Here is a 14,446-nt window from a genome sequence, read left to right as displayed (position 1 = left end):
TATTCCAGAGGCCCCTGTTCTGCAGCCCGATCCAGAACACCTGAACCCGTCTGAAGCCAGAGTTGTGCTGCCTATTCCACAGGCCCCTGTTCTGCAACCCAGGACTGAGCTCAATAAACCATTGGACGCTAGAGCTGTGCCGCCTACCCAAGAGGCCCCTGCTCTGCGACCCACGTCTGAGCCCCATCTGCCATCTCCGCACCCTGTTCTGGCGGCGAATCCAGTAGTCGCTCCGCCCAGTCCGGTCCAGCCCGTGCAAGAGGCTCCAGTCCAGCCCGTCCAAAAGGCTCCGGTCCAGCCCGTCCAAGAGGCTCCGGTCCAGCCCGTCCATGAGGCTCCGGTCCAGCCAGTCCAAGAGGCTCCGCCCCTGGCCCAGCCTGTCCGAGACGCTACGCCCAGTCCGGTGACTTCAGGCCAGAAGTCGACGCCCCCAGGCCAGAAGTCCATGCCCCCAGGCCAGAAGTCGACGACCCCAGTCCAAGGGTCGACGCCTCCAGTCCAAGGGTTGACGCCTCCAGTCTCGAAGTTGACGCCTCAAGCTCTGAAATCGACGCCTCCTGAGCCGCCACCAGCAGAGTCTACATCTCCTCAAGAGTCTACGTCTCCTCAATAGTCTACGTCCCCACTAGAGTCTATGTCCCCGTCTCCAGAGTTCCTGTCTCCAGAGTCTACGTCCCCACAAGAGTTTACGTCCTCATCTCCAGAGTTCCTGTCTCCAGACTCTACCACAACAGTCTACGTCCCAGTCTTCAGAGTTCCTGTCTCCAGAGCCCCATGTGTCCCTGTCTCCAGAGCCCCTGTCTCCAGAGCCCCATGTGTCCCTGTCTCCAGTGTCCCTGTCACCAGAGCCCCATGTGTCCCTGTCTCCAGAGCCCCATGTGTCCCTGTCTCTAGTGTTCCTGTCTCCAGAGCCCCATGTGTCCCTGTCTCCAGTATCCCTGTCTCCAGAGCCCCATGTGTCCCTGTCTCCAGAGTCCCATGTGTCCCTGTCTCCAGTTTTCCAGTCTCCAGAGTCCCATGTGTCCCAGTCCCCAGAGTCCCATGTGTCCCAGTCCCCAGAGTCCCATGTGTCCCGGTCACCAGAGTCCCATGTGTCCCAGTCTCCAGAGTCCCCAGGGTCCCATGTGTCCCCGTTACCCGAGTCCTTTCCTCGTCCTCTTCCTCTGAAGTCTCGTCCTCTGAAGTCCCGTCCTCCTCCTCCAAAGTCCCCGATCCCTAGATTTCCCAGCTCCCGGCTCCTGGTTCCCCGTCGCCGGCCCCCCAGAGTCCCCTGCTCCCGGCTCCTGGTTCCCCGTTGCCGGCCTCCCAGAGTCCCCTGTTCCCTGGTTCCCCGTCGCCGGCCTCCCAGAGTCCCCTGGTCCCTTCTCGCCCGCCCTTGTCGGTTGTTTTTTGTCTTTGTCCCTCCTCTCCCACCCTGTGGTTTCTCATGTCCTGTTTTTGTCTTGTCTTTTGCTTGTGGTGTTTGTCTGTCTTGTGGGCGTCTGGTATCCGCCCCTTGGGGGGGGGGGGGGGGGGTACTGTCATGGTCTGTGTCTGCGTCTCCCTCATGTGTCTCCTTGTGTGCTCCATTCCCCCCTAAGAATTCCCCTTATGGGTCTCTTTGTGTTCCTCATGTGTCCCCTGGTCTTCAGCCCTCCAGATATTCCCTCCCAGGTCCTGTGTTCCTTCAATCTCCCCCAGTCACCCCTCTGCAGTTTTTTATAGGTTCAGCTTCTCATTTTATTAGTCTCTTTAGTGTGTTTTTTCCACAGGTTTTTGTAGTTTCCCTTTCCCTTAGAATATTAGTTTACTTTGCTGCTCATTTTGTCTTTAGGTTTTTTTTTTACTCTTTACTCTTAGGTCATGTTAGTTTCCTCCCTGATTAGTTAATTGCTTTCACCTGGTTTTCTCTCCACACACCTGCAGCCCATTTGCCTCCCATCATGCCCAGTGTATATAAGCCCTGTCTTGTCTCAGTGTCTTGTCGGTCCATTGTTGTTGTCAGCGTTCTTTTGGTGCTCTGTGTGAGCTTTGTGTCTCGTCCCCAGGTTTTGTGCTCTAAGTGAGCTTTAGTTCTAGTCTCCAGGTTTTGTGCTCTATGTGAGCACAATGGCAACCTCAACATTGAAGTGTACCGGAAGCCCACACACACGGACCAGTACCTCCTCTTCGACTCACATCACCCTCTGGAACACAAACTTGGAGTAATCAAGACCCTACACCACCGGGCAGAACATGTTCTCTCTAAGCCGGAAGGTAAAAAGAAGGAACACACACATATAAAGGAATCACTTAAAACATGTGGCTATCCTAATTGGGCGTTTATAAAGTCAGCAAAGATGCACAGAAAAGAAGACCAGACACCAGTGAGGGAGGATAAGAAAGACAGACGCAACAACCTTGTCATCCCCTATGTAGCCGGTGTATCAGAGAAACTCAGGAGGGTTTTCTCCAAACACAACATACCAGTGTACTTCAGACGCAGCAACACACTCAGGCAGAAACTGGTTCACCCGAAAGACAAAACTCCTAAACACAAACTGAACAATGTGGTGTATGTTGTACAGTGCAGCGAGGAATGCCCAGACCTCTACATCGGAGAAACCAAACAGCCACTTCACAAGCGCATGGCACAACATAGAAGAGCCACCTCCACGGGACAGGACTCAGCAGTTCATTTGCATCTAAAGGACAAAGGTCACTCTTTCGAGGACTCTAACGTTCACATTTTGGACAGAGAGGACAGATGGTTTGAAAGAGGAGTAAAGGAAGCCATTTATGTCCACTGTGAGCAACCATCTTTGAACAGAGGCGGTGGTTTACGACACCAACTGTCTGCCATCTATAATCCAGTTTTGAGATCCCTTCCCAGATGCCTCAACGCCCACGCATATCCTGGGCCATCTGACCTCAGGAATTCACATGATAGGGTGGGGCCAGGCTTCACAATGAGCTCACCCGAAACTGGCTGAATAGGACCCACACCCACCCCCACACCTTGGCTCATGTGTTTATGTAGAAGATCATCAAGGGGTCTTTTGTTCCCTCTTCGGGGGGAAAATCCCACTGGGTTTGAATCTGGGACTCTCCACCATTTGACCTTAGAACTGAAGAAGCCTCTCGGATGAGAGGTGAAACGTCTTCAAGCAACTCAAAGAAGTCCAGACGCTTTTCTTTCAAAGCTCCTTAAGCCGGGCATACACTGTGCGACTTTTTCACTTTTTTGAGCCGATTTTCCACTCATGCAAGAATCCACAAGATCGGGGCGAGTTTTGCGCCAAGCGTCGTGTAGTATACAGGGGGTTACGAGAGGCGATTAACACCACGTGACGAGCTACCGATCAGCAGTCGTGAGCTCGCACAGACTTCTGGCGTGTTAAATATTTTGCTCGTCCCTCATGAGGGCATCGCACTGTTGAAGCGGCACTGCGAGCAGCTGCGACCCAAAAAGTATCAGAACCGCTCACGGCACATGCGCAATCCTGCATCAACACCGCTTGCTGCTATTTCCCTAATAACACACGTTGTTCGTTTTTATTTCTACACATTTTTTACTCACAAAGATTGTCAAGAAAGCGTGTTTGTCATGTTCATGTCAAATTAAACTGATCACTAAACACAGATTTACTTTCTTTATTTCGTTTTCCTCATCCAACCCCCATAAATCCCTGTGTGTCCTGCAGCACTCCCGAAGGACAACAGGCAAAACAAGACAAAAAAGTCTGACGTGTTGAGTAAAAAGTGCTATTTTTAGCATATTTTTAGGGCCGACGTGTTGATACCAGACGTACAGTGTGAGCAGTCAGATCGCATCCGAGAACTGGGTCGTACAGTGTGAGCGCATGACTCGTGAGATCTGTCCTGCGAGGAAGTCGTACAGTTTGAGCTTATGCTGAGTGCTACGAGTGAAAAAGTTGCACAGTGTACGCCCGGCTTTAGACTACAATGACCTGGATGACTGAGAACCTTCACAGACCTATGTGAGCTTTTGTTCTCCTGATTCAGGATTTTTGTTTTTGGCTTCCTGCCCCTTTGGATTTTTAGTTCATCATCCTAAATAAAGGATTTACTTTTGAAATTCTCCTGCCTCGTGTCATCTAGGGTAATCTGCATCTTGGGTCCTAACCTCCTCCTAACCTTCAATGTGACACACAGAGGATTAATTGAAAAACAAGTTGATGAATGCTTTATGCTCAGTATGAATAATTTCTTCACAAAAGTTAATCCTTGCTCACATTTTTTGCATGTCTAAAACCTGAGATTTCCAGTCAACCTAGAATGAGTAGGGGTGTTCTGATGCTATACGAAAATTATGATAAGGGTATAATTAGTTATATTTGAATTAGTCAAAATTTGTCATTTACCTGGATACAAAACCTCTTTCTCTCCTGTAATGTTTTGGTGTTGAATAAGGCTCAAAACTCCAGGAGGCTAAACAGGTGTTTCCTATTAATATTGTTCTTTCATCTTTTTAGTACACTTTCATTTTTTCTTTTTTTTTACTGGACAAAAACATCCAGAAAAGGAAACACTAACCACTTCACCAAATGCCATCTTCAAAAAGGCGACTCCAAACCCATGCCACCAGAGGAGACGATGACCTAAATAACTTTGGACCGATCCATCACTGAGAGTCCACTAAGACAAAACAAAATAAGGCTCCATATCTCCTTACTGTAGAAGTGTGTGCTGCCAGTACTCGTCGCTATTATTCGTGAAAACAAATTGTTGGTAACCAAGTAAAGTTGATCTCACAGCAAACATTTCCAAGCTGCTAAATTCACATAACCTCTGTAGCTGATTCTGATGAAAAGACTATTAGAAATAGGAGCCATAAATTGACTCATCAGGAGAAAATTTGTCAACATTTGGTTAGAAAGTTTTAGTCCTGTCAGTTTCTCACTGGGCTGACTGTTTTGTGACATACCGTAAATCCTCTAATACAGGCCCGGGCCTGTATTTGACTCAAGCTCATCAAGCTCCAGGCCTTTATTGGAAGGAGGGCCAGTATTAGAGGCAGGCCTCTATTTCTATTTGAGCAAAATGAACTAATGGTTCGCTGGAGTTTTTGACAATTAAAATTGCACCCACATTTTCAAAGTTAAACATTTCTTTTAACAACGGTAGTTTCTGCTTCAGCCCTCTCCCCCCTCCCCCTGCTTCAGCCCTCTCCCCCCTCCCCCTGTGCAGCGGCCGCAAACTCACTGATGCGCCTGCAGCCTCTCGGAGTTCCTGCTGCTCTAAGCATTAAAATAATTATTTCATTTTCTGTTCCTCACTTCTGATGACCTTCAATGGTGTCTGTTTGTTGCAACAGCAGGTACAAAAACTAACTTGTTTTTATTTGACTATTTTTCTGTCCTGTCTGTTTATTATCTTCCTTTATCTCCTCTCAATCCTAAAGAAAAACTGCTACCTGGGTTCATATATATTCACCTCATGAGTTACCTTTGAACTGCAGTTCTAAAAGATCTACCGACCGCAAAAACAGCGGAGCGCTCGCTGTTTGGCGGCCGTATCAGTGATCAGAACGTCGTAGGACAAGGTGATGCGCGCAGCGCCCCGCTCCACAGCATGCAGTGAAACACATCAGGCGCAAATAAAAGACAGAAAACATTAGTTTTTGAGGTGGCGACACCTGATTGTTACTGTGGCCGTGCTCAGGAGGCAGATCTACCGACCGCGAAAACAGCGGAGCGCTCCCTGCTTGGAGGCCGCATCAGTGATCTGTGCGTCGGAGGACAAGGTGAAGCACCCCGCTCCACAGCAGCGATACACATCAGGCGCAAATAAAAGACAGAAAACATTAAAGGAAATGAACCGACATGAACGATCGCGTGTCAGTACCTACGGTCTGGCACAGCGCGTTGCCCCCCCGAGTGCAGGAGCTTGTCACCTGCTGACAGCAGGCTGCTGTCTTTTCCAAGGGCTGCATCTTGCCGGTCATTATCACGTGACAGTGACTAGTCGACGACAGGCATAAAAAGTCACTATAGTGAAGTTGACTAGTTCATACAAACCCTACTGCTGCTCCCCAGAGTGTTCTGCAGCATAATCAGCACGTTGTCTTTGAACTTGATAGTGTAATGACCTGGCTGGGGTTGTAAGCCAGGTGCATTCTGGGTATTGTGTTATATGTGTTTCCTATCATTCTGCTAGTTCCTATGTGTTGATTTGCGTGTTGTGTGAGTGTTATGTAAGCCACAGGGAAGGTGATGTGTGTTTTGTGGAGCGGGTTGAATTAGCATGGTTAACTGACACCGTGACTCTGTGTGGTAGGAGCGTGATAGAGGATCGTGTCTGTAGCATTACAAAGCGTTGAAGAAAAAGCCTAATAAAGATCTGTGTGAACCTCTACTGCCTCCTGCTGGTTGATTTGGGGACTATAACCCTGCCGCTGAGACGTTCATACTTGCTAGTACCACATTCCACCCGGCCACAATAAGAGGCCGGCCATTATTCACCTCCACCGACTCAGGCACCGGCCACAATTGGAGACCCGGCTTTTAATTGAATACCGGCCTGTATTTGAGGATTTACGGTAATTAGCTATTTTTTTACACATTTATGCATATTTAATTGATAAATGTCTAACATTTGTCCAAAGGTTTCTTTTGAGGAGGTGGAGGGGTTACTTTTGAATTCCTGTAGGGCTTGACTAGGTTTGCACACACTGCAACAAGGGTTTTGGCCCACTCCTCTAGATATGTCAGGTTTTGAGGCTGTCACTGAGCAACACGGAGTTTCAGCTCCCTCCAAAGATTTTCTATTGGATTTCGATCTGGAGACTGGCTAGGCCACTCCAGAACATTGAGATGTTTTTTATGGAACCACACCTTGTACTTTAGGTCATTGTCATGTAGGAAGCCACGACCCATCTTCAGTGTTTTGACTGTGGGAAGGAGGTTGTTGCTCAAAATCTCACAATGCATGGCCCCATCGCAGTAAAGCGTGATGATCCCACCCTCATGCTTCTCAGTAGGAATGATGTTCTTGGGATCCAACTCATCCATCTGTTTCCTCCAAACACATCTGACACATGACTTTCTTCCGTGCCTCCTCTGGATCATCCATATGGTCACTGGCTAACTTCAGACAAGGCTGGATGTGATGACTTGAGCGGGGGAACCTTCTGTGCAATGCACGACTTTAAACCATGATGGCATAGTGTCCTACCGACAGTGACCTTTGAGCCTGTGGTCCCATCTCTCTTCATGTCATTGACCAGCTCTTTCCGGGATGTTCTGGACTGATTCCACTTTTCTTATCAGTGATACCCCACCAGGTGAGATCTTGCATGGAGCCCCGTCCGAGGGAGACTAGCAGTCATATTTAGCCTCTACCATTTTCTAACAGTTGCACAGTCTGCTTGGCATTTGTCCCGTAGCACTTTCCAGCCTTGTTGAGGTCCGCAATTTAGTCTTTGACAGCGCTTTGGTTTGCCTGTGGTAGTAGTTGGAGTCAGGCTGACTGTGGGGTTTACTGGTGACTTTTAACAAGTTCAGACAGGTGCTACTAATTTAGGTTATTAAGTGGAGTAGAGGTGGACTTTAAAAGGGCAGAGTAACAGGTCTTTGAGAGCCAGAATTCTCTCTGATTGCCAGGTGTTCAAAATGTATATGCAGCAGTACAATACAAATGTTTAAAAATCACACAATATGACTTCCTGAAAATTTTTAGATGCTTTCTCTCGCTGTTAATCAATGTTAATGTTAATTTCAGACCTCTTCATGATTTCTAAGTGGGAGAACGCACCAAATTTCAGACCGTTAAAAATACTTATGTTCCTCACTGTATGCTTGCAACTCTTATTTTGAAGGATTAGAGGAAGTTCTTTGAGGTTCAGCAGGAAGCTGCTGCTGAAGTACCTATCCTCTGATGGAGCTGAGAAAATGCCTCACATGGGAAAGATGGGAAAACCCTTGCAAATGTTTTGAGTCATTTAGGAAAATGCTTTGCAACTGTTGTTTGCAATGTGTCACCAAACATCAGGAGTCCAGTTACATACTGGTTTTACTGGTTTGTATTGTGTATAAGTGCAGGCTTGTGTACATGCATATTACGTCCCCCAGCTCGCTAGGAGTGAAGAGGTGGAGGGAGCAATGAAAACGTGCGAGGCTTTAAGCAATAACAAAGTCGTGTGTCGCTATAAACAAGGATTTCATTACAAAACTCAAGTGGACAAGTGTATTTACAATAAAAGGGGATATTTACATAAGAATAAACAAAGGAGCTATTTACATAAGGGTTAACAGAAAACGCCGGCCCAGAAGGGGCTGGGCACACTAACGGAAATAGTACCCAAAAACCCCTGAACTTAAATGGAGCAGTGCTGTTTAACAGAGACTCACCGACTAATCCAAATATAAACGTATCTCACAGAACGAGTTTACTAAACAAAGCTAACGATTGGTCGAGCACGCGAGGAGAAGAGAAGTGAAAACACCTCCGTGTCCACACTTCCTTGTTGCCTTCTCCCCATCTCAGCCCGGGTGGCATCCTTTTACCAGCTGTGGCGTGATGAGAATCACGCACAGCTGGGCAACTAGAGAAAGGAGTCGGGTGAGGACGGTGCCACTGAGGCCATCTGGTGGCCGGTAGGGGAGCATCTGTAACAATGCAGTGGCTGACATATGGAGTGTGGATGTTAGCCTCCTGCTGCTGGTCCAGTATGGTAGATTAAGGCCACTGTCAGTGACCCACGTTGACACACACACACACACACACACACACACACACACACACACACACACACACACACACACACACACACACACACACACACACAGATTCAGCAGTTATGGGTCTTGCCAGTGGACGGGCTGTGTGAACACACAACATGTTGCCGAGGCTGAAGTGTAGAGGGGGAAGAGAGGAGACAAAATGAGACAAACAAGTAGATGGATGCTCACTCTTCAGTGCCCTGGCTTCAACTGTCACCCTGAATCTCTATCACCCTTTGTGTGCTATGGTCCTATGAACACACACGACACAAAACACTGCCATGCAGAAATTGGTGGCATGAGCGAGCTCTGTTTCAGAACCATATACATAAGCTCATATACCCTTTACTCACTGAGTCAGACAGACGGAGACATCTGCTGAAAGGAGTGTTTGATTGCAGCCGTATGAATCATTATGCTCACTCGCACAACAGGGGTGCACACACACACACACACACACACACACACACACACACACACACACACACACACACACACACACACACACACACAAACTAGGTTAGGAGATAATAAAAATCACTTCAGGCTTTAAGACTTGACGCAACAGCCAACCACTGCAAACCGAATAAACCAAACACTTTTAATTATCACAGCCTTCTGTTTTTTCTTTTATTATTTGTATTTTTTTCTGCTTTCCACTTTGATTGTTTTGTTTTGAATGAAGGGAAAATATGTGTGTCTGGAAGCGAATTAGGGATATTAAGCAAGAAGCTGCAGAACGTATGAAGGACATTTCTTTCCTTATCTCTGCTGCTCTGCCACAGGGCAAGCCTTTGTTGTGCAGTTGTTTTTTGTTTTCGTTTTTGTTGTTGCACGCATGTGTGCACGTGTGTGCATGTGTGTGTGCACACAAGCAAACTTGTTTATGTGCATTCTTAGTTTAGTGCTGCAGTATTTGTCAGCATTATGCATGTTCTTGTGACTGTTTATTCTTTGTCTTCAAAGTACAAACCTCCATGTTTGTTGCAGGGAGCACATGGCACCCTACATCATTCCAACTGGCCTGGTGCTGGTGGAGGAAATGCCAAGAAATCAGATGGGCAAAGTCAACAAGAAGGACCTACTGCGACACTTCTTTCCATGACCGAAGAACTTCAACTTTTTCTTGATTAGCAGCTGCAAGTGTCCGGATCTTCGTGGATCTCCTCTTTTCCGGATCAGATGAAACACAAAAGCACACAGAAAGATGAACACCCATTCGTTCATTTTCTGAACCAATTCAGTAGGGTCGAATGGAGCTGGTGCCTAATTCCAGCAGTCATCAGGCATGAGGCGGGGTAACCCTGGTGTCCATCACAGGGACAAACTGAGACAACCAGTCACACACACCAAAGGACAAATTAGGGTTGTCAATCTGGCATGTATGGTTTTGTTCTGTGGAAGGAAACTAGAGAACCACAAGGAAACTCATGCATGCATGGGGAGAAAATACTAACTGAACACAGAAAGGCCACAGCCAGGATTCAAAGCTGCGACCTGCGAGGCAACCGTGGTACTAACTACCATCATGCAGCCCCAGTAGATAAGCACCTCATGGAAAACTATCTAAACTACAAACTCCGCTCTAGAGGTAGCTCTGTTCATTTAAACATCAGTGACCACCAGCATCAGTTGCTTTGTGAGGGAGTTTGGAAAGTTTTTAAGAAGTGCACAGGAAGTGGGTGTATTAATGCAATGCAATAGAAATAAAAAAGCTCGATTTAATTTAATCCATTAAAAATGTGAACACATCAAAACGGAAAGGCGTGCAATGTGGTTTTTTTATGACTCGTGGTACAAGCCGCTTGAAAATTTTAGGATTTTTTTAAGTGTGGTTGTGAAAAGTAATTGTGAACCATCAGCCCCTCCCCCCATGCAGCAAAAGACGTAACACAGTTTGTGAGCCCTGTAACATGTACTGTGTGTTGCAGGTGTGGTACAGAAGCGTTGCATCAGACTGACTCCGTCTGATTTATTGGAGTTAAAAGAAATCTCAAATATAACATTTGCTCAAAGCAAAAGGTTTTTATGTTTGGCTTGTTTAAGATGGAAGGTAATTTTTTTTCTTTCTTTTTTTCTGTTTTGAGGCGTTTGACTCCTAATTAAAAATGATCACCTCACCTGTGATCTATGAGCAACTGTAAACCTGTGTGCTGCAGGTAAAACAGTGACTGCTCTAATGTGCATCACTTGGATAAAACAAAATGTTGCTTTAATGTGGGGAAATTGTCTCAGATATTATAGTTGAATGACTTGATTCGTATTTAAATTTTTGATAGAAACTTTATAATGGAATGGAGATGAAGGACAAGTTCTTGGAGAATAAATGAATTAGATTAAATTTCAGGATATTTACCAGTTTAAAAAATGTGTAGTTCAGGAAGCTGTCTACAATGGAACAAACGTTTTTAATGTTAAAATATTTCTTTAATAAGGCGAAAGCACCTAGCTTCAGTTCTCAACTGACAGTGTTGGGCAAGTTACTTCAAAACTGTAATACATTATTTATTACTTGTTACCCTCATTTTAAAGTACTTAATTACATTACAATATTACTGATTTTAAAATGTAAGGCATTACACTACTTTTGCATTACTCTAAGTTACTTTCAACAAAACAACTTCAGTATGAGTTTGGTAATCTGATGCCTGGTGAACTCATGACACATCCGGTGGAAGGTGATGTGGTGTCTGAGCTAGGACTGCTGTTAAAAACAGAACTTTAGAAGGATTGTTTATGAAACAAGTGAAACAACAATCTGTACTCTCAGTACGCTGCCATCTTATATTAACTGAGCAGGGAGTGAGGTGGTGGGGGCTCCAAGTCTATTTAGCCTTGGTCCCCAAATGCCTTGATACGGCCCTGGATGTGGGACTGACTTCTGGTGTGATCTGATTCTATCGCATGTATAAATATTGAATGCTTATATATTATTGCTTTTCACTGGTAAAAATAAATCTACCTACTTTTTGTCTTTTCAAGCACTTTGTTTTGTTTTTTTGATTTTATTTGAATTATTTCCTGCCCTTTCTCTCTCTAACCTCCCTGCATGCTGCATGTTTTCTCCGTCTTCCAGAAAAACTGTTACCTAGACTTCCTTCTTTCTATCAGCCAAAGGGATCTTTACATGCGCGGCGCTCCAGCAGTAATGAGTTAAAATCACCGGGGCCCAGATTAACTCAGATGAGGCAAAGCACGTCAGAAAAGTACAAAATACCAGAGAATATGCGCTGATATGAACGATCGCAGGTGAATTATTTTGTTTTAGTGGAGCGATTTTGTGAATGTTCCAGCGGCCGCGTGGAGGACGCAGCTGGAGTATTTGAGCCGTTACCGCTACGTCCTCTCTGCCTTCAAAGCTGAGTCCATAAATGACGTAATATATGGAGATACTGGATCTTTCTTCGGGTTTCCCGCAATTTGAATTGTTAAGGAACATAACTTGATTCTGGGTTTAAAAATGCGTTGTAATTACCGCGTTACTGACAATTGTACCGAGTAAATATTACCATTTTCTTTCCCTGTAATGCCTTACATTACCACATTACAGCAAAAAGCCATGCATTACAGTAATTAATTACTTCTGTACCGCATTACTCACAACACTGTCAACTGATCAGGAACAAGTTAATAAATCTGGTTTTGATTAAAGGGGGTTTTAATAATCCAGGTGGTTTAATCTAAAATGTTGTGATCAGATAAAATTGGTCACTTTTATTATGAGCTTATTATTCATCACTATTAAAGATCTAGAGCCTCTGAACAATAAGACTGTTAGATGAGGAGGATGATTAACCTTGAAAATACGATGCTTGAGATAAATTATTCTCAGTCAGTAAATGTAAAATTAAAACTTTCAGAAAGACGTTATTAAAATGTTTTTTCCTTGTTTTGCATAAATTAAAGTGCTGTTATAATTATTTCCTCCTCACATGTGTGTGTGTGCAGCTGTGGTTACACAGGTGTGATGAGAGCTCGGAGGCTGATTCTCTAGCAAGGCAAAACACCACAGCTGGATGCCCTGCACTCCATCTGACTAATTCTCTCACCCCGCTTGCTCTTCTCACCTCTCATCTTTTCTCGTCTCAATTTATCCAATACTTCGCCTCTTCTGTCTCCACCACAAGTCACAACAGATTGCAGCAGCACTCGGTCCAACTCGACAGCCAGACTCCTTTTCAGTGAGCCCTGGCGTGCTGCCACAGTAGGCGTGTGTATGTGTGAGGAAATGACAGAAAAGCCATGGAGAGGAGAGAAAAATCACAATAAAGCAGGATTGTAAGAAAGACTGGAGCTTTAACGAGAGAGAGAGAGAGAGATGGGGAGAAGATAAAGAAAGATGCAGAGTTTTGTGATGCAAAATGATAAAGAGGAAGAGAAAGAAGAATGCTCCTGAATTTGGTGGAGATAAACAGTCGTGATGAACAGCCAGAGATCTGAAGATGAAAAGATATATAAGTGCAACCCATAGCTGATACTAACTCCTGTCCCCCCACACACACACACACACTCATCCGCCCACAGTCACCAGAGACCTGATTAAGAGAGCAGCGCTATCGATCTGTGGGCTGGCAGCCTAGGATGGATGAGCAGGCAGGGCTGCAGGAGCACCAGAGGACAGCTCCTCTGCCCGCCCCCCACCACCACAAAACACCGCACCCAGACGTCTACGTCATTCTGGTGAGTTGGTCCGGACCACGGGCAAGAAGACGTCTGCAGAGGTGAAGTCTGGAGAGCATGTAGCTGCTGTGTGGTAATGGGTGTCTGTAGGTGTTGGCGAAGGGGGAGTGGAGTTGAAGGGGTGGCTCAGGACCTCCTCTGGTTCACACAAAGGGGCGGGTGGAGGGGGCAACACATACTCATGCCCTTGAACTTCCTCCACCTGCATTTTTCTCCCTCTCTCCAACACACACACTTTCAAACACCTCTGCTGGTGTTTGCTTGAGCATGGTGTAAGAGGTTGTCTACAGATGGCTGGTTATTGGGCTCCAGGGTCCTGAAGTGTGCGTGTGTAGGTGGTGGTGGTGGTGGTGGGGGGGGGGGGGTTGTTTGGGACAATAAAGTGGCAAATGTTCTAAAGGCAGGTGGTTTTACAGAGAGACGAAACAAGAGTTCATGTTGATTTGGTCACAGTTTCATATTTTATTTAAGCCTGGCTGCAATCACTTCTTACGTGTTTAGCTGGGAGGCATTTTAGTCTAAACAGAAAACCAGGTGGCAACACAGGCTGAATGAAGACGGCTTTCAAAGATGCTTTCTTAGTTGCATCAGACTCAGATCAAACGAAAGTTGTTTCAACACCGCATTCATTTTCAGTACCTGCTTTTCAAATGATCTGCTAAGACTAATGTTTAAACAGTTTTTATTCTTGATTCCCTTAAACAACTGCTTGATTAATACAGGACATGAAATGTATTTGATTAAACAGCAAGCTGGGTCAGAGACAGGATTTTGGCACCAGTTCACAGCCAGCTGGGAATCAGGATGGACTAATGGAGTGGCTTTTGTCTTTGATTTTTATTTGAGAGTCATCCTCCTGTTTAGCAGAAGTCCTCCAAAGTTACAAACTGATACCTGAAGACAATTAGCTAAACAAGAAAACAGAGTTAAATTTTTTATCTTATAAAAAACTTGAAGGGGCCATATCATGGAAAGTTAACTGTTTGGAGCTTTTTACTATGTGATATTGTTATTTCACTTGAAAAAAATAACCTTTTTGGCTGCATTCATGCGTTTTTCTGTTT

The 14,446-nt window shown here is 45.5% G+C and overlaps 1 protein-coding gene across 1 annotated transcript in view; it reads left to right on the top strand.

Moving 5' to 3' along the window:
• Positions 1–12,622, top strand: part of acsf3 (acyl-CoA synthetase family member 3) — a 119,765-nt gene extending 107,143 nt beyond the window's left edge. Inside the window, exon 10 of the mRNA XM_054731860.2 lies at positions 9,693–12,622. Coding sequence (XP_054587835.2) covers positions 9,693–9,807 — 115 coding nt within the window. The 3' untranslated portion in view covers positions 9,808–12,622. The remainder of the gene's footprint in view (positions 1–9,692) is intronic.
• The last annotated feature ends 1,824 nt before the right edge of the window (positions 12,623–14,446 follow it).

The sequence above is a fragment of the Nothobranchius furzeri genome, chromosome 9, assembly GCF_043380555.1.
Source record: "Nothobranchius furzeri strain GRZ-AD chromosome 9, NfurGRZ-RIMD1, whole genome shotgun sequence".
Taxonomy (NCBI): domain Eukaryota; kingdom Metazoa; phylum Chordata; class Actinopteri; order Cyprinodontiformes; family Nothobranchiidae; genus Nothobranchius; species Nothobranchius furzeri.
Note: the sequence above shows the minus strand (reverse complement) of the source record. Positions and strands in the feature narration are given on the sequence as shown.